Source organism: Homalodisca vitripennis, chromosome 8 (assembly GCF_021130785.1).
Source record: "Homalodisca vitripennis isolate AUS2020 chromosome 8, UT_GWSS_2.1, whole genome shotgun sequence".
NCBI lineage: Eukaryota > Metazoa > Arthropoda > Insecta > Hemiptera > Cicadellidae > Homalodisca > Homalodisca vitripennis.
In genome coordinates, this window is record NC_060214.1 from 32,265,415 (window position 1) to 32,287,587 (window position 22,173).

Consider the following 22,173-nt stretch of genomic DNA (forward strand, 5'->3'; position numbering starts at 1 on the left):
ATCTTTTGAGATGCTGAGTAATTCTCCACCAATCCAATTCTAAGGCATGATAAATTGCTTAGGTTTGTCATGTTCATAAAAGGTATTATGTTTGTTCTTTAGGATTCATCATAGCTAGATAACTAATCTGTCTAAACTTGAAAGTTAACAAACAGTTTGAAAGTAATTCAAAATAAACATTAACATTTAGTACAGAAATAATATTAAACACAATAATGAATAAAATATGTGTAATAATGAACTTGGAAGTAATCAATTTAACATAATAAAATAAAAAATTACCTAAGGTATAGGAGAAGTCGATTCTGCTAAGAACCGACAGAACCGAGAACCAATAGTACAAGTCTGTTCCTAGAATCAACAATTCAGCTATTGGAAAGTACAACTTAATTTGTGCAAACTCATTTTCTTTTGCTGATGTTATTTTTGTTTTTTTTTTGGCGTTAAATGATGTTTTTATTATATCTTTGAAAAATTGTGAAGAACTGTGTAACAGTTTAGGTATATAACCCGTTTAGGACTAAACAGCAGTTTAATGCAGCTGTAATTTTTATTTCTTTACATTCAGCCAAAATTAAAAACTAAACATTTTATAAGATTTACTTAAAGTATACAAGCTAATGAAACAAAATATTTTTATAAAATCTTAAATGTCTTTGACTTCTTCAAGTTAGCAATGGAAATCTGTTGTCATCGCTGTTGTTAGCCCTTATACTAGATGCAAGGATGTTTTTTTTAGAATGTTTTTTATTAAAATGGATGTATTTAACTTATTTGAAAATTAATTTGCATGGGGATTGGTAGTAATATAGGATATTAATTGCAATTTAAATACGCTGTCTACAAATTAACATACACATAACAGTACCATATTTCTAATTTTATTATTTTTATTGACAAAATTAATTTTTTGAATAAATGATTGTAGTAATATTCCTTAAAATTTACATAAGAGGAAAGATTGTATACTGAATGTTTTTGTACCATAAACAATAAAATTGTATATAAAATTGTAAATTTAATAATTTTTTACAAAACCCTTATTACAAATGGTTTACAGCTTGCAGTTTTTTGAGCATGTTAAAATATGGGGGTTAAAATTGTGTAGAATGCAATGTTTTGATTTGTTCCAAAAAGAGTTAAATGTTATTAACAAAATAAAATAATACACACCCGTTATCAATCCCATGGAGCCCTGCCTTCTCCCCGATGTCCCCAATGGTAAGGCCAGGATATGGTAGCAGAGTGGTTGGATCTCTCACTGGCACAATAAACGCGTGCAAACCATGACACGTGTTGCCAGCCCATAGCTGCGCAAATACCATGGCGTGTGTGCACTGTTTACCTGCTCAAACACAACACACTAACGTGTGACATAATTCATACCACACCTCCCTCCTTTCGGATACAAAAATCTATTTAAAGATTTTCAGATGTAGTTAAAGATAGGTGAAGTCATATGTCATTTGAATGGTTTCTCTATTCACTGATCATTTTGAAAAAGTTTTACTTTATTTCGCTGCTAAAACACTAAAATGTATCTATATACGAGGTGTGTTCAAAAAGTATCGCGAATTTTGAATTTTCGCGGGTTACGTATATTCGAATTTCGATTTTTTTGTGGCGTTATGTTAGTACATATGTCTCTCACTTATGTTGACAATTTCGGCCATTTTGAATGTTCAGTTAATTGTTGACAGCTGCTTTGCTTGCACGTGTTTTGGTTTGTCTTTGATTTTTACCTATTCAAAAAAATGGAACAAAGAACCTGTATCAAATTTTGAGTGAAAAACTAAATTAAGTGCGCGGATGCATTCCAAATGTTGACTGTGGCATACGGAGAAGTTACTTTGGACAAAAGCAACTTTTATCGGTGGTACAAAATGTTTTCAAAAGGCCGAGAAGATGTGAACGACGAAGAGCGTGCCGGACGCCCGAGCACTTCAACAACAGACGAAAAAATTGATGAAGTGAAGAAAATGGTATTGGCCAATCGTCGAATCACCGTTAGAGAAATTGCCGAGGACCTAGGCATATCGATTGGCTCGTGCCATTTGATTTTAATCGATAATTTGGGCATGAGACGGGTCACCGCAAAATTCGCACCAAAATTGCTCAATTTCAATCAAAAACAGCATCGCATGAACATTGCTAATGAGATGTTGGAATCTGTCCGTGACGACCCGAATCTGCCCCAGAGGGTCATAAATGGTGACGAATCGTGGGTTTATGGTTATGACGTGGAAACCAAAGCTCAATCATCTCAATGGAAGCTGCCGCACGAACCAAGACCGAAAAAAGCACGCCAAGTTCGGTCAAATGTGAAAATTTTGCTTACAGTTTTCTTCGATTGCAGGGGCGTGGTGCATCATGAGTTCTTGCCACAAGGTATAACGGTGAATAAGGAATATTACCTGCAAGTTATGCGGAATTTGCGCGAAGCAATCTGCCAGAAACGCCCGAATTTGTGGAAAAACAAAAATTGGCTTTTGCACCACAATAACGCCCCTGCTCACATCTCGCTACTTGTACGCAACTTCTTGGCCAAAAACAACACACTAATGATACCGCAGTCACCGTATTCCCCAGATCTGGCCCCTGTGACTTTTTCTTGTTCCCGAAACTGAAGAGGCCCATGAAAGGACGGCGCTACGCCACGATTGACGAGATAGAGACGGCATCGAAGGAGGAGCTGAACAAGATCCAAAAAAATAATTTTTTGAAGTGCTTCAAAGATTGGAAAAAACGTTGGCACAAGTGTATAATATCCCAGGGGGATTACTTTGAAGGGGACAAAATAGATATTCACGAATAAATAAATAATTTTTGGAAATACACAAAATTCGCGATACTTTTTGAACATGGGTTGTATATATACAGGGTGTACATAAAGTCCTGCACGGGTATAATATTTTCTGAACGATAACAGATAAATAAACAAGATTTGGTATATCAATACTACACCTAAAAATCTACTTTTTGAAGGAACTATCAGTTTTCTATAATATCATGGGGACGTCCCGCAAGGAGTCAGAAGGAAATCTTAAATAGGAGCATAGGTCAATATGGACATCATTTTAAAGGGCTTATCTAGCAGAGTTTAATGCCGCAAACCGCACTCAAAAAGATTGATCCAGTACAAAATGGCGGCTGTTCAAAGATTTTACTTGGTTACATTTTATTAGTAGCCATAACCCCAGTAAAGCAAAAATGCAACCAAACGAATACTGCAGCTAACTACTACATTATGCTTGTCAGTTGTACAGAAGTGAATTATGACATTAGTTATCCTCAAGGGTTACAAATTTGGTCCTAATATATTGATAACAGGGAAAACCTGATCAGCCTGATCAGCTCTTTGAACAGCAGCAGCCATTTTGTACTGGATCAATCTTTTTGAGTGCGGTTTGCGGCATTAAACTCTGCTAGATAAGCCCTTTAAAATGATGTCCATATTGACCTATGCTCCTATTTAAGATTTCCTTCTGACTCCTTGCGGGACGTCCCCATAATATTACAGAAAACTGATAGTTCCTTCAAAAAGTAGATTTTTAGGTGTAGTATTGATGTACCAAATCTTGTTTATTTATCTGTTATCGTTCAGAAAATATTATACCCGTGCAGGACTTTATGTACACCCTGTATATATATATATATATATATATATATATATATATATATATATATAGTTAGTAGGAATTTGTAGGATAAATTGTATTTAAAATTGATCTATATGGTTTGTTATAATATATATTAAAAAAAAATGTTTTTGAAAATATTTATCGTTTTTCTGCCAGATTTTTCCTAAGCTGGTTAAAGCGAATTAAGTAAGTTTACGTATTAAATGGTGTAAGATGTACAAAATAATCTTACATTGAAGTACAAATACATTTAAAAAAAAAATCAGTTTTAAGAATTTCCTTGAAAATTTTGCAACAAATTCACAAAAAGCACACTAGTTATAAAGTGAATGCCATAACTACTTTACCATTTTATTCACGACCACAAAAGTAAAATTAACACTTATTGACTTCAATTAGCATCCAATTTAGAGGAAGCAGCAAACAAACAGCGAGCCGTATAAACAAATTATCATCATACAACTGCAGGTTTGGCTGTGAGAAGTGCAAAACTTATACAATCAAAAACATTTTTTGGTACTGACAAAGATAATATATTAAATAAAATATGTGACAGCAAGTCACTATTTACAGAATCCAAAAATATTAATATTCCAAATTTAAAAATAAAACCTCATAGCAAAATAATTAATTTCCATAAGTAAATAATTAATTTTATCTTCTGTATGGGCTGAATAGAAAAGATTTTACCATCATGATTCACAGTCATCGGAAGTTAAAACAGGATTAGAGCCCTATACCGATGGTAATGCACTCTAGTGGTAAAGCAGTTTTGTATCTAATTGTTAAAAACATTTATTCCTAAGTTTGGTTTGATATTAATAAAGTTCAGTAATTACACTAGTTCAAAATTTACTGAATTGAGAATAATTTATTGTATTTTTAAATTGTTCAACCCGTTTAAATCATTTACTACATTTTATTCATAACCAACACATTTTTCAATATTAGACTATTTTCTCTTAATTTTTTTATCTGGTGCTTAATTTAATGACTTATCACTAGTAGCTCAGCAAATGGCTTTACTTTCATACTTGGATAAATACGATCAAAACTTCAAGCTGAAAACACATGACAAAGCTTACCCAAATTGCCAACCCAATACTTGGCAGCCTGATAGTCTGGCGTATGGATGATGAACTCTTGCGTTGCACTATCGTAATTGGCAGTGGTGCGCAGACGCTTGGTGTCACTCCCATGGGCCAGCTCCGTTAGTGCTAGGCAGCTCAATATCTGCGCATATAAAGTTTGGTTACATAACCTATCCACTAACTACTTCAAGACCATAATAGTTCCCTAATCAGATGCTTAAGGAATATTTGCTTTATGTGATTCTATCTTTACCTTTCCTTCCCAAACATCATTGAAGAATTTCTTGTGTCTATCAGTTCCCAAACTCAAGATAGCATTGGCGAACAACGTCACTCCCAGGGCGTGCTTCACGGAAAGACTCGGACTGTACATGTTGGTTGCTTCGTTGACTGTCATTATGTACCTGGTCTGTAACAATCCAATATCATCATGAATTGATTGATTAAAAAAAATAATTAAAATACGAGTTTGTACGTGTAAAATTATTACCTTTCTTTTTTAAATTTTGGTATTGACGATGAATGGTTTCTGGGACAGTAGGATTTCATACATTTAAGGCTAATATTAGGAATGTTGACAGAACATGGCCCTCTACGGAAGCATCTTATGAAGGTACGCCTTAGCCAGACTAACGAGTGTAGACTCTGTGGAGAGGAGGAGTCAGCAGAGCACATTTGGCTAGATTGTCCTGCCATCGTAGAAACTCGGAAAAGATACCTGGGAGTATATCTCCTCAGCCCCAAGGATATCAGAGAACAGGAGCCCTCAAATCTGATTGGTTTTTGCAAAAGCCTCAGAATTTGAGGACACAAAATTAAAGTAAGGGAGGCGCAAAGGTCCTTTTAGGACTAAGCACGGGGACAATATGTCCTTTTCCCTCAGGAAAGGAAAAAAAAAACTAAAACTACAATAGAGTCTCATCCCACAATAAACTGTGTAGTTAGTTGTGATTTACATATTGAATCATAGCAAGTTGCAACACAACCGATTGAACGTTCATAGCATATGTAAAATACTGTATAAAGTTTAGTTCACAACTATACTGGAAATATTGATTATTTGAGATCATTTTGGTATAGTGCAGGTGTACGTTTCAACTGAATTTTTTTATAAAAAACATTTAGTAAATGTCCCTGTATAAGGATATTGGGATTTTAGATATGGGTAAAATCCCAACACACACACACACACACACACACACACACACACGTACACACACACACATTCGGACATTGGGATCGAAAGGATGATAGGTGACAATTGATCATCACAATCTACTGCCACCACATAATTTTTTCCATGAAAACTGGCCTTTACTGAGATACTCTTAATGATAAAAAACAACATAAAACACAGTTAAAAGAACAAAGTCAAGTTCAGTTTTAGCACCAACCCGTTTCTTGTAGCACTGTGTGTGGATGTTATCGAACACACCAGAGTGGTGCAACTCTATCAGTTGTTTGGCCGTCAGTCGCTTCTCGTCGTCTGACAACATTGCCGGCCGACGCTCAAACAGCTGGTTTTGCTCTAACATCCTCCACACTCGACACTAAAACACACAACAACTTATATAAAATGTATATAAAGTACACACAATGTTGTTCCAAGCACATTCATTGAATCTTGCCAAAACCTATTGTAGTGCACATTTTTGACCCAAGCAAATTTAATGAGATGGAATTAATATATGGTATACAGTAAGTAATTAATGTATGGGAGGGGGAAATTAATATTTCCCGTTTAGAATAAACATTAAGCTATTGGATATTGTCTTAAGTCCAACGGGAGAATTTTGAAACTACTATAAATTTAAACATACTGACAAAATGTAAGTATTTAAGATCTGTATCTATAACTCAAGTTACACCAGTGAAGTAATGGCCAGATTTTAGCAGAGGCGACATAAGCGTGCGCCTAGGGGCTCGCACCACAATTACAATTATACAATAATGTCACTGATTATATTTTATAAACGTAGATAGTACGTTGTATGTACATACTTGATATAAGACTATGATTGTGAATGTATAGGGCTAGTGTATTGTCACATTTGGAGCAGAGCAGCGGGTTGGTATGTGTTTGAAGTATCTCTCACCAATGTGAGCAGCGGGTAGCGGGTGCCGCACCTGTGTGAGTGCAAGCAAGAGTTCATGTTGGTACTTGGGCTCGTTTTAGAAGAAAATAGTTTAGCAGCATGGATATCTTGTGCTGGACATTCATGAAATTTGGTACCACAAGCTGCTGCCGGTTATAGTCTTAATGCTGTAAGCTATTTTGATTTTTTGGAAGAGGTTTTTCTATATTTTGCTGCCTCAACCAACAGATACCAGACTAACCGAGTGCTTGAAAAGGGCAGGAACTGAGAAAAACGTTTTTGTACCAAACAGGACAATAACAACACAATGGTCATATCAAGCTGATGCTACCAAAACTCTTTTGTGAGGATATTAAGAAGCAGGTATTAGTGAACATTTCAGAAGGCATGAAGGATTCAGGGATTATTAAGAGTAACTGCTCTGGGTTTGGTTCAAAAAATAAAAAAACAAGTTAGAGACAGGGATATATGCCTTTTTTGGGTCACATAAACAAAACTAGTGAATCTTTACATAAGAATCAACGTGAACATTTTGTTGAAATCTTTAAATAGCCCGATTCAAGGTAAATGGCAAAGTTTCACAGAGTATGAGCATAAAGATATCAAATGAACTGACTATCTAGAATACGAAATTGAAGTTGTATCAAAATGTAGTTGAAACACAAATGTACGTTTAGCTCTTATTGACTGAGTACAAGCTCAGGAAGTTCACTAAAAATCATCTGATAAATTCCAGACCAAAAGCTTCATTACACTCATAGATGAACTTGAAGGTGAATTGACAAAGAGGCTTCAAGCATACGAACTTATCAATTGAGGTTTGGGTACCTTAACAAATTGGACATGCTCTCTAATGATAAGGTATTAGCAGTAAGCAAAAATTTAGTATACAGTTACAACGAAGATCTAGACGAAGAATTGGACAACGATGTTTCACAAATCAAGAATTGTTCCAACCATTTTCAAAATGAATACGAGAAAAGTGAAAAGCACATTAGTAAAGAAAGTTGCATGTACCAACTTATGTTGTAAAACAACGTAAAAGATTGCTTTCCTTAGGTAGAAGTGGCGTTAAGAATGCACTTTTTCTTGATGGTGACTAATTGCTCTGCAGAAAGATTATTCTCTAATGCTGAAGCTAATCAAGAACAGACTCTGGACCTGTACGTCAGGAGACAAGCAAAACGTTTTAGTTTTGCTTAGTATAGAACCGACATTCTGAGAAAAGTTAACCATGAATGAGGACATCATTAACGGCTTCATTGCGGAGAAGCTTTGACGGAACCCAATCAGCAAAAGTAACTTAAATGAACATGATCTGCAGTACATTTAATTTAAGGCTAAAGATTTATTCATAAGTACTTAATATTGACTTATACTTTTCTTGTTGACTTACCAAAGTATATTAAAGTGTTAAAGTTTACTTTTGTGGCTTATCTTTACCTAAATTAGTCCGTTATAAATTAATAATAGTAAAGTTGTCTAATGTCTTAAAATTTTTCATCCATATGAATACAAACATTATGTTATAACTGATGAAGCATTAATATTTTCAGGCCAGAGAATAGATTATCTAGCAAATTCTCTTAAAATCACCATTTTGCACCTAATTTTTTATATTTTTCCGGAAGGGGGTCCTTGGACTCCCCTTTCATTGTGGAATACTCCATACCCCCATAACATGAGCCTAGGGCCCACACCACAGGTGGAACCTAGGGGCCTGTATTTTTTAAGTCAGGCCCTGAGTGAGGTAACCAGTATTTGGCTTTAGGGGAGATATATATCTGGTTGAATAGCACACATCCAAGAAGAAGGGGAGAGATAGCATACATCCATGAATAAATTATATATGCCTAATTCAAAGTAAAACATTAAACTGCTGGTTTTAAAACAAGGCTGGATTACTGTTATAAAGTTTTTTTATATATTTTTAGAGCTCTTAGGAGGGTGGGGATGTTTTATGCAGCTCCTTATTCCCTCCTCCTTTAGTTACGCCACTGAGGTGCTCACCTTAACATTAGAACACTAGTCTTGAATGGATTGGTAAGAGAAATAAGAAATTCTTTTATTTCAAACATGGGTAAAAAAGTTTAGAACTGTGTTACAATTGTGCCTTAAATCTAAGAATGTTTCACTATATAAACTCTATAGAAACTTAGATTTTAGTGTCTCAATGCTAATGAATTATAAAGAACATGGTTATCTGTTAACAATAATGGTTTATAATTTATATTCAATAGATTTTCCCATAAGAAACTCGGGCTTTATCAGAAGATCGATTATGTTCCATTACAAGTAGAAGTCAGATGAACAAGTAACACGAATGTGGTGCGACAGGCGACAATTCTCAGTATTATTATTCTCTTTCTCACTTCGACACACAACAGTATGTCACGTTCCCTCTCAACTCGTACTTTGGGAGAGGGGCAAGGGACCGATGGAATAAAATACACAAACCATGCCTGATTTCATATTATATTAGACATAATCACTCTTGCCATGATGATTTACTTGAGTTTCTAAAATCCATAATAGTACAGTCAATAAACTTGGTTTCCAGAATAGTCTTTCTTTAGTTGTCCAAGGAAACTGAGCATTGAAACTGTACGTTTTATTAAGTGTTATAGTTTTAAGTATCAATAAATACAGTAAACTTTAAATCAACTGCAAAATTGATGGTTCAGTAGTAGTATCAGATAAGCAATATTGCTGACAATTTAGAAGATTTGCGATAATACAAGCAAAATAGCCAATAATGGCTATTTATATTACTCAACAGTTTTCTTGGGCTATTATTTCTGATCCCTTATATAAATCTACAATAGCCAGAGAACAATGTAGATTTGTTTAACGCATCCACTATGAACGATCTACACAGTGGATAAACCCTCCACAGATAATTTAAAGTACACTTGTCAATGATCTTTATTGTCATCTTAAGATAACAGAACCTCTATAATTTTTTAATGTTCATTTATCATTAAAACGCCCAGCTAATTAATAAGTGTGTTTTTATTTAAGCTGTTAAATAATATTTGAATGAGAAAATGGAATAATTGTATCAAAAGAGAGATTGGTGGAGATGGAGGTGGAGGTTGGTACCACAAGAGATATTACAAATATTTTGTTGAGCGTTAGCGAAGTCCATCACTCGAGGGACTGTAAAAGTTTAATTTCTGTCTGTTCTCCCATCTTGTTCTTGAGAACAAACTGACATATAGACTTGAAATTTTGCAACACTAAGTTCGATGAGGGTGTATGTCACATGGGACTTGAGTGAGGGTTAGTGAATATTTTTACATTGGTTTTATAGATAACCATGATGGCAACCAAAAAATGATACAATAATAAATTTTTAACAAACTGAGTACAATCATAAGACATTTTAATATGTGACAGAGTAGCACATGTAGCCTAACTACTCCAAGCCCCAACACATCATCACTTGGTGTGTAAATTCTTATTATTTGAACACATATGAAACGCAACTAAATGAACAAAAAGTGAATGTATTACTACATGTAGCAAGATACTTGTATTTGAAGAAAGATTACGTTTGTACACTATAATATTTGCATGACACTTCATTTTTACATAGACAAGAATGAGTTCTATGATGGTACATGTCCAACCATAGGATTTGGCTGTGCATCATTGAAGCCAATCACTTAGTAGGCTGGTACAATTTGTCTGTTGCCTGTAAAATTTCTTTTCTGTATGACTTGTTCATACAGACTTGAAATTTGCAATCAAGAGAATTGCAATCAGTTCTCGATTTCATACTTTGCTTTGTGGCTATTGCATAGCCTTTGTTGTATATAATTAAACAAACATGGAAGGTAAAAGAAAGAAAATACTTAATTTGAATTGTGTGCTTCATAGAACATATTAATCTACAAAATATTAAATTTAGAGAACCATGGTATGTTAAATACATATAAATAATATTTATATGTATTTAACATACCTTGGTTCTATAATATATATATATATATATATATATATATATATATATATATATATATATATATATATATATATATCCATGCATCATCAATAAAGTCACTTTTTCACACTCAGTCAATGCAACTGTAGAATTAAACAAAGTATGTACTCTGGATGCTAATAATGCTTATACACAACACAAACACTGATACTGGATTCTTATCAGTAGGAATGCTAATAGCAAAAGGTGAAATATTTTATCTACAACAGGCTTGTAAAACCCAACATTGCAAAACCAGTATCTCTTGTTTCAAGTTAAGAGAAAGTAAAAACTAGTTAGTAGGTATGCATTATTACAATAGATGGACTATGTCTATATAACTAGCGTTATTGTAGCTGAAGTCATGTCCCACCATCTTGTCATAGACAGGAAACACAAAAATATGCTCAGAAAGGTGCAAAATGCCAATGCACCTGTTTCACATAACTCATGAAATAGCCTACTTAGAATAAAGATAACGTTTCGAAACTTTGCATGAATAAAGGTGATAAATCAAGGACACTAATGGTATCACTCAAAAGCTAAATAACAGAGATTTTGTATTTCAAATAGTCAATAAAGTCAAAACTGTTATATCAGTTACTAAATGTGAAATGAAAAAGTTAGTCAGCTGATATTTTTTTATTTGTTTTTTGAACAGGTGAGTTTAAAAACAGTGCAACTTGTAGTCAGAGAGATCAACTTTCTGTACCGTATTTTTTGACAACTTTAGCTGCTGAAGTTTGGTCAATATTTTAGGTTGTGTGAAGGAGTTTTAACTCGCAAATAAAAAATTTCAATTTCCAATAAAAGTAACATATTAGTTTGTATTTACACTGTAATAAGCTAAATGATATAAAGATAACTATTTCTAGGGTTTATGGGAAATCAACTAAGCTATCAAATTACAAAACTTTATCCCATAAAAACTTATTTAACCCTCAAAGTGCTACTATCGCACTGTGCGATATGTTCGTACCACTTCAAAGTGCTACTATCGCACTGTGCGATATGTTCGTTTTTTTCATGTTACAGACGAACGGTTCGCTCAATAACGACGTGGTTTATAAGGCTACATGTAGGAATAAATTCCCTATCTAGTAACGTAATTAGAACTATGTAATTCAGAAGTTTACGAGGAAGAGTAAGAAGAATAGTCAGCTGATTCCGATGCGTGTTTGTCTGTTACGTCGTCTCGCGGCCGACGCTCTGTGACGTTGTTGTTTTGCTTTGTTATTTTGATTTGTAAGTGACTTATATTATTGTTTATTGAGTAATTATTTGTGCTATGAGTGAACTTAGTAATTCAAGTGCCATTAGGCGCTGTTTTGAGTGGAAATGATAGCGATGCAAGCAGCACCCCCACCAGAGAGTGACTCAGACTAATTTTTTTTAGTCTAATGTAAATATGTATATAAGCCATTTTTCTGTATTTTTAATACTTTATCTGTCATTTTTCTTACTTTTACTCATATCAGTAACTAAATATGTGTTTATTTTGAGGCAATAATCACTATTCAACTACTTACTGCCACTTGTTGATGTGGTAAACATTTTAGTAAAATTTTTGCGAAAAAACATTGTTTTGTTTTTTACCAATTAGTATTGTGATATGTTGTGCAAAAGGTTAAGAAGTGATATTTTTCTTATTCAGCATTACATTTGGAACATTTTGCATATTTTTAGAATTAGGACTACTACATTTTGTAAAAAACTATACGTCAAGGATTTTGAAAAATAAAAATATAAAAAACTACACAACCGGTTAGCAGTACCAGATTTTTTTATGATAAAAGATAAGCATTTTTATTTTTACTTGATCTTATAGAACATATGTTTGTGAAAAAAACCATATGTAATACATGCAATTTGAACATTTATTTGTATATAAAAAGTTGTTTAAAAAAAGAAATGTCATATGCTCGAAAATGGCCTAGCACTTTGAAGTGGTTTAGTCATCACTTGGAGGGTTAACTTCAATTTTATAAAAATGTTGAGTGGAATAAAATTGCTGTGTCAATTAAACATTGCCAGACTCGACGATACAAAGGACATGCTGTCTGGTGAGTCAGAGAACAGATCAAAAATGTATTCCTAGCACAATGAAGTCACATAGAAACTGTTTACTTTTGACAAATGAATAAACTTGGGACAGGGCTTCTGTTTTGATAAAATATTATCCCCTTGATCTTACCTCAGATTTTGGAGAAGAACTTGCTCATTTTTAAGCATTTGTAGACCCACTTAATCTAAATGTAAAAGAGTACAATCTCCCTAGCGAATTATTGAAACACATTAAGCAACAACAATTAAAATTTTTTTTCTATAACATTGATGTATCGTTCGGTATTTTTTTATCCATGATGTCAACAAATGCCAATGATGAAAGGCATTCAGTATATTTAAAAGAGTACTTTCATAATTCGACCACGGATACCAGATTGTCAAGCCAGACTAGTTTCCATATACAATAGATTTGGATATTCTGTGTAAAATACATCAATGAACTGTTAGGTATTACTGTCAACTTTTTAGTAACATTTTATTTAAATCAATTTTGTCTTGACATTTTTCACTTTTGTAATGTCTGGCCAAAATAATATACAGTAGAACTAAAAATTAAGCTATTGTACAAATCTTATAAAGTGAAAGAAATTTAAGAAAGTTCTAAGAGATTTTTTATAATTATATAGTTTCACTAGGGTAGCTTTTTATATGTAGAACTTATAGTTTCAATGTTATGGTTTAAATTAGACTTAGAAGAATGTTTTACATATTGATGGCACCATGAATTTGTAAGTCTGTGTACAATGAAATGAAATGAAAAATGTCTTTATTGTATACAAAGAAAAACATATTCAATTGGCAAGGCTAAGACTAATAGGTCCTCTCTTATATCTAACCATATTGAAGGAATTAATATTGTTTAAGACTTAAAACTTCGAAACTTGAAGCACTGATGTAGGATCATTATCATGCATTAAAAATTAATACTCAACAGAATATGTGCTTCCCTTCACTCTATGTAAAGAAGAAAACTATACTCCCAAATTAATTCGTCACTCGTACAACAAACAGACTGTTGTTAATCGGAATTTTTAAAATCAGAATATCGATAAAAAATAGTGACACACAAAAAATAGGCTCAACCAGTTATTAAACTGACTGTGCTTATTGTGGCATAGCAGACATTTTTCTAACACAGCAAAATTTGAACACTTTATGAATTTTAATTTATTAGTATTTTATTTGATCCCACAAAATTAACAAATTTCTGTTTTAGTTCAATGTATCACACAGTCCGCTTGAACCAATAATAATTTGTATTACTTGTCAAGTAATAAAATGTTGTGTTTCTCATACTGGTAATGAACATGTACTGTTTAAATTATATGTTGACACTGTAATAATTTCACAATTTACAATAAATTGTCATTGATATTTCAGTTAAAAGATGGGAATTTTCTGACTTCATTGTAACAGCTGTAAGTGTTTGATAAGTGAACCTATGTTAGCTTATTGATAAGAAATAGTGATGCATCAAATGAGGAAATACTGTACAACTTGAGAAAGTATTTGTTCATTGAGAATACTGAGCGAACATATTACAACAATGTAATATGTTCACGTAGCATTAGCGAACATATTACATTTGTTTTATAAGTAAACATGATGGCAACAAAAAAAATCACAGAATAAATACATTTGTAAACAAATTGAGTACAACCAAATGACATTTTAACTTGTGACAGCATGCACTATGTCAAGGTCATGTACACATGTAGCCTGATGAAATGAGCTGAAATTGACTTGAAATTTTGCATGAACATCAGTGAAGCCTGTTACGCGACACATGCTGTAATATACTTCTACTTAGTTGTAAGAACCTAAATACTTGAATAAATTTTGTTGAAGAAGATGGTTTAAGTTTCATTATTGTAGCATTGCACTCTTTCGAGACATTTAGTTTATTGCTATTGACTGTAAAGACTACAATTTCTCTGTGTGGGTGAACAAAAATTACCGTCTCTCAGAATTGAAATAGGATACAAAAATTGTTTAACCTGTTGTTAACTACTAATAAAGCAAACTAACTAATGTTACCAATTTTATGTTTGTTTTTATATGGAAATTACATATACAAATTAAAAAGAAATAAAGTTGGTCAAGCAACATGAGAATATTTTTCTAGGTCATTTTATATGGATTGATGTCAAAGTTAATAATAGCTAGATAAATGAATAATCAAGTGTTTTTGAGTTTCTTTTAACCTAATCAGCTTATTTTATAATTTATTCATATGATAACTTCCCTCTTCTTTAATATCACTGACCACCTTGTTCTCTTGTATGCCAATCTGACCCTTTAAAAATTGTTTTCTTCTCAAAGTACTACGCCTATGGTGGCAGCCATATTTCTTCTGCCATCCTATCCGTGCGGTCATTTTGAATGGCACATTTTCTAAGTGTATTTAAGATGGTAACATGAGAGTGAATAGAATATGAAAAACAGAATGATTGTGAATACCTTTAACAGAATGGAAGAATCATCATCTTTTTCTCAATAAAAGGAATACACCAAAATTGGATATAGAAAAAAAATACAAATAGACAAAATACACGAACACACAAACAATTGGAAATTGGATAAGTGGCCTCTGGTACACTTTGTCAATAATGACCACACTTTGTCAATTTGAAGTGTGGTAGTCAAGCTTTTGCTAGTGCTTTGCTTTCTGGAGGCAAAAAAGAAAGAAAAACAGTCAATAAAATTAAGGACTTGTGATTGAAATTGATGATTATGATACATGTCGAATATATTCATAGTTTGTATAAAACGTTAAATTACAGTGTAGTCAAGTAGGAGTTATTGTATTCAGCAATGCTGACACGAGTTATCAAGGTCAGTGGCCTAGCTCACACATCACCTGGCAGCAGTGTACTGATATGGTGACTTATTGCCAGGTAGATTACACTTACTTAGTGATATCAAAGATACATCATTACTACATCACTGTTGTAATAATTAAATGTGTGAATTCCTTAACACATTCACACAGAGAAAACTTGTTGTCAGTTTCATAGTTTCTCAGAAGGACTTAGTTCAGAGTAAGATCTGTTATATCTTTTTGGAGCTCAGTTGTCACAGTGTGGATTGTTACAATAAATGTGGTAGCCTCATGAGGTTGGTCAGCTAATTGCATGCTTTCAAGATGTGACTTTTATTTTGAGTTTTAAAATTTTATCCATGTTAAATGTGTTAATAGTTATTTATTATTGTTAATTTATATAGATCTGTTGGTTGTTTGGTTATTGTTGTTATTAATTATATAGATCTATATATTTGCTGGTAGGCTGGATTGAGTAGGTAGAATCTGAGTTGTTTGTTTTAGTTTTAGTTTAGAATATTTTAGTAACTTGACGAAGTCTATTGCACTATTGAATGTGTTTAAAGACCAATAAAGATCTTGGATCTTGGACTTATTTGAAATATCTCGAGTTGCAAGTCTTCGATTGTTTCTGTATATAGACTAACAGTTCTCCAGGTAAGGTGCTGATTACAATTTATTGGTTATTTCAAACCTAAAACTATCACTATTTCACTGTTTCTTGAGAGCACTTTCACTATGAATTTTCATAGTCAGCCATGTTGGATTGTTTTTAGAAAGTGAACACCACAATACTAAAATAAAAAAAAACTTAAGACCTCTCTCTTATAATAATTAATTATTTTACTGGACTTTCAACCCATTTCAAGTGCACCAATTTATATTAAATACAAAATAACGAATGGAGAAGCGCCCTGACATCAAAATAGCCATGATAGTCCCGCCCCTAGTGGTTAAAGAGTGAAACGTAATAAACTTTCTGGATAGCCCTTGTATATTTTAAATTAGCTTATATAAGGATATTTGGGTAAAAAAACAAAAAAAACAAAAACAAAATGAAATCAACCAGGACAGACCACATGCCAGAAGCAATCCAGCACTTGTGGTTATTAGGGGAGGAGAAGATCTGGAGAAAGACCAGTGATCCGATCATGTTCCATCGGAAATTTGGGATCTGGAGATCACAGAGGATTTGATGCAGAATGATCAAGTAAGGTAATGGTGCTGTGTTGATGAGGCAAAAGATCCATTTCGGTATTAATTGTCATGGTGGTTAGTACTATGCTACAAAGTTAGTTTTTCATTTAAATTTCTAAATCAAACAAAGGCTAATGAATTGCATTATGAAAGTTTAAAAATTACAAAATGATCATACTTTATTTGACAAAAATGGTTGCTGTAACCATCAAACTGGTTGAGTTATATACAAATGTAAGACTGGCTATTATTGCCTACCCCCACAAGAGATAATTTTTTCCATAAATTTGTATGAGATGATCGCAACCAAATAATTTTGTTCTGTGTATTGAAGTACAGACTAATCTTTTTTTCTTGTCACCTTTCCTTTAATGAATAGAGAGGAATGATTGGAGAGGATGGAAAAGTAGGTACACAGACCTAAAAACACAAACCTGTTCGATTTTTTATCTGCAGCCGATCAAATGTTCTCAAAGGGAGTGTGGATCTTTTGAAAACATCCTTTCCAATTAGATATAAGATTCCCAAAACCGATAATGATAGAACTATTGAGGAATAATTGTCAGAAAACTCACTTTTACAGCAAGTAGTTCCGGATCTTCTATATTTAATCTCATCTTTTCCCAATCGAAGCTGGCTTCCTTCCTAAACTTGTCGAGAAGACTGACATTGACAGTGGCAGCTGACTCTTCCATCATGGACACTCCTGGGGCAGGACTCATGATCTAGAATCAGAGATGGAACTATAGTTGTTAAACATTGAGAATTGGACATATACTATCAGACATTCAAAAACCTAAAATTGGTTACAATATTATCCATTTAAAACATAATACTCTAATGAGAGGTTCTTTCCTAATGCAATGGCATTTAAATCATTTTTAAGCAAAAATGGTCCAGACCTATCTGTAAAATTTATATTGACCTTTATGTTTAATAAACATATATTAGTATTTGACTAATGTATAATGTTAACATGTAACCAACACATATGATCATTTATTTATTACTTCTAATATCTGAATAAATAATAATACATAATAAGTAAAAAATCAAAACAATATTTTCTAAAAATAACTTACATATTTACTTAATGTCATCAATACATCTTATGAGGTTGAACCAGTTTATAAACTAAATTGATTTTCATTGTTATTTCCACTTTGAATAAAAACATTTTAATACTTTTTAAATATTAAGGTAATACGAAAATGATAACAATCCTTTGAGAAGGATTTTGAGTGAGAAAGGAAAGGAAGGTTTAGACTTGAAGGCCAAAATTAATATACAGTAATCGATGAGAAGATAGATGACTTGTAGTCTATCAGATCTTCTTAACCAGGAAAATTTTAGTAGTAGAGTTTAGCCTCCTACACAACAGCATACTCAGCTGAAGTTTGAGAACTTCACTCTCTCTTCGAGTACCATTCTAGCCAATGTACGAGAATAAACTCTACTCTAATATACAGTAGTCACTTTATAAAAGTTTTTATCAAATCCAAGGAATGTTCCTATTCTTTAATTTGTCATGTCATTTTAGGTTATTTATATTACTGTATTTCCATTCCAGAATTCTGTACTCTGTTCATCAAATATAAATTTCTATTCAACTTCAACAAAGCAAATATAGTAAAATCAGTACAATTCTTGTTTTTCTAGAATGATAAAAACCAGAGAGTCCATTATTATCACAACAGACATACAAAAGATACAAGACAATGATCAGTAATGCGTACACACAATGCAAGGAAACAATGTTGCAACTCGGTTGAATAGGATAATTTCGCTCTTGAATACGACTGTAATAAATGGGTCTTGATAAATATAGCTCAGTGATGTTAATGTTTTGCAGATGTGAATATTAGAATGTGCTGTGTTATGAGGATGCCGCGACAAAAACATGTTGATGGAGATAGAAAGGGGACTTGGAGACTATATTTGAAATAAAGAACAAGCTGTTCATGAATAATGTTTTAACTTATTCATGATATTCCAAGATTGTTCATCTATTATATTCAAATTTTATATCAACTATCTTCAACATTTATTTATAAATTATTGAATACGTTTAAAAGTTGAGCTATGAAGGTTAAACAAAGTAAGTTATTTTTGTTGGGTTTATTTTGAAAATAAAAATATTTAATTTTCTACAGTCTTTAAAATCAAATGTCTAATTTTCTACAGTCCTTTAAATCAAGGTTAGATAGAACCATTGAGTGACCCAATTGATGTTTTGTTGAAGACTTGTCACAAATCAAAATTTCACTGTGAAATGCTGCATCAAATGCAAATGTCCTCATGTCAACACAAAGATGGTCTAACATCTTTTTATTTTATGTATGATACACATACAGTAATTTATTATTTTTTCTTATTACAAAAAAATTTGAGTATATGAGGAATCTTAAATTAGCGCTTAAAGCGCTCACATTTACTTATACTTATGCCCAAAGAAGACCTGTAAAAGTTTTATTATTCTAGGATTTACACTTTTAAACTGAATATTGTTTAAGTTTACTTGTTTTGCTGGTATACAGCAAAAATAGATTTCCTGCCATGTTTAAAAAAGGACCAAAAAGAAAAAAGGCACAAGCAATCCTTAAGGTGAATTGTATATTGTGTCAAAGTTTTAGCTCATTCAGTGGAGAACTTTTTGAGTTTTTGTATCAACCACAAACACACAACACAAAACAATGCACGCACACATGTACGTGTAACACACACAAATCATACAGTGTGGGTTAACAATCTAGATACACTCTGTTTAGTTTTTGATGGATAAAGATGGAGGGATGGAACTCGGGAATTGGAGAAAATAGAAGTGAGCTTTTCAGTCACTGTTACAACTTTGGCGGGGGGGGGGGGGGGGTGGTTTAATATTTTTAAATGTTCAAACATGTTATATTATTGATGAAGAAAATGAATTTAAAATATGTAACCACTGCTTTATATGTGATGACATGGAGTATGATAGGATTTGTGTATGCTGTTCAGAAAAATATCATGGCATGGCTACAAAAGTGCAATATTTCACAGATGGATGCTGCACAATAGAAGAATAGGAAAACCTTTAAAAACTTGTGTGAACACAAAACCAATTTTCCTTTTGATACTGAACATTAATTTTTTGCTACTAGACACAGAACATTGGTTTATGATAGATTAGGAGGAACTGTGAAGCGTACATTAAGAAAAGCTATAGACAATAGACAATAGACAATAGACAATAGACAATATTCTTTATTTGCAATTTTCTTTAAGAAATACAATGGCGTCAACATGTGATAATCTTGCTTTACAATTTTATGTATCTATTTGTTTATTAATTTTGTGCAATGTTTTGTCATCTTATAAAAGGTCAAAAAACCTCCTTTGGTCGAGTATAAGGGTCGCTCCACTAAGCCATTCTGAAGTTCATTTTTTAAACACTGGTTTCCTCTCTTGTCCTTAAGGTTTTGTGGCAATGAGTTGATGATTTTGCGGCCAATGTATGAAGGTTTTTTGCTAAATGTTGTTGTGTGGTGAATAGGAAGACTGTAGTCGGCTGCTCTCCTGGTGTTGTATGAGTGTTATGTCTTCATTTCTTGGAAGGTCCAGCTGATTGGTGTAGATGACAACTGCAAGTATGTAGAGTGATGTGACGGTTAAGATCTTTAAGTGACTTGAACGCTTCTCTGCAGCTATCTGTAGGGGCCTAGGCCTGCAAGTGTTATCTATAGCTTTTTTTTGGAGGATCAGTATTTTGTTAAGGTTGGCCTCGGATGTTGAGCCCCAAGAAATTTAATCCATATCGAATGTGAGATTCCACCATCGCGTAGTAGGCTGTTTTTGGCTAATTCCGGGCCTCCCATCCACATCATTCTTTTGACTACAAATATCCCAGATGAGAGTTTCTTGGTCAGTGCATTAATATGATCTCCCCAAAGAAAGGTCAGCATCAATTGTGAGCCCCAGTAGTTTTGTCTTTTGTTCTGTCGAAATATTGGAATATCTGGTATTTGTTCATGTCTTCTTCTGCTAAAATTGATATGTGTGGTTTTGGATGGATTGATAGCTAAGTCGTTTTGAAGACAGTATTGGAGTGCTTTGTCTGTAGATGATAAAATGCTAGTTACTAATTCATGTGTTGTGTCATTTGCAAATAGAAGAGTTGTATCGATCTGCGTACATTATAGTCTCTACATTGTCATCATTGATAAAAACAGAAAAGTCGTTGGTGAAAAGAATAAATAAAAAGGGGCCCAATACTGAGCCTTGAGGCACTCCTCTTCTCACTGGCAGTGGCTTTTGATCTGTATACACATTTTTTTTCCATTCAGATTTTGTTGAATTTCAGTAATTTGTGTGCGATCTTTCAGGTAGCTAGCCACCCAATCTTTTGCTAGGCCGTCAATACCTAAAGCCAAGAGTTTTCTCAGGATGAGGTCATGACCCAAGCAATCGAAGGCTTTGCTGTAGTCAAGTAGAATAGCTGAGACATGTTTGCCATCTTCCAGGTTGTCTGTGATTTTTTCAAGTAAATTTGGTAACAGCTGTGGTGGTGGATCTAACCTTTGAGAAATCCATGTTGATTTTTTGTAATAAGTTCATTTCTTTCCATGTAGTCTAGCATTCTTGACAGAGCAATCTTTTCTATTATTTTTGAGAGTGTTTGATATTAGCGAGATAGGGCGGTAATTTCTCTGGTTTGATGAGGGATCCTTTCTTGTGTTTTTGGATATATTTTAGCAGTTTTTAAAGCAGAGGGGAATTGTCCTGAACTAAATGATTTGTTTATTATGCTGACTAATGGAGGTGCTAGTTGTTTGGCACAGTGTTTTACGACCTTTGATGGAATCTCGTCTACTCCACAAGATAACTTAGATTTTAGTGAGGATATTGTTGCAATGACTTCCTTTGTGTTAGTAGGGTTTTAAAAATAGTAATCGGGTATCACTTTGTGGGAGGGGTAATTTGGTGAGTTATTATTGTGTTTTTTAAATTGTTCACGATTGTTTTTCCAATGTGGAAGCTGCTATTTTCGAAAAAATATTTATTAAAGTGTTCAGCCACAAGAACAGGGTTATCCTCTATTTTGCCATCCATCTCCAACTGCATATTTGCTTCACCTTTTTGTTTATTTTGTTTCTCCGAGTTGATTGTGTCCCAGATGGCTTTACTCTTGTTGTCAGCCTGATTAATATATTCTGCTGTTATGCTTCGTTTGAGATTTCGGAGTTTAAGGTCGTAGGTTTTCTTTTTTTTCTGTCATTGCTATTTTGTCATCATTATTTCC

At 33.2% G+C, this 22,173-nt stretch overlaps 1 protein-coding gene across 1 annotated transcript in view; it reads right to left on the reverse strand.

Annotated features, from left to right (window-relative positions):
• Positions 1-22,173, reverse strand: part of LOC124367500 (peroxisomal acyl-coenzyme A oxidase 3-like) — a 38,401-nt gene that overhangs the window by 8,246 nt on the left and 7,982 nt on the right. The window contains exons 2-6 of the mRNA XM_046824358.1: positions 17,474-17,623; positions 6,127-6,282; positions 4,986-5,141; positions 4,727-4,874; positions 1,174-1,345 (exon numbers count right to left, since the gene is read on the reverse strand). Of these exons, the coding sequence (XP_046680314.1) occupies positions 1,174-1,345; positions 4,727-4,874; positions 4,986-5,141; positions 6,127-6,282; positions 17,474-17,620 (779 nt within the window). The 5' untranslated portion in view covers positions 17,621-17,623. The remainder of the gene's footprint in view (positions 1-1,173; positions 1,346-4,726; positions 4,875-4,985; positions 5,142-6,126; positions 6,283-17,473; positions 17,624-22,173) is intronic.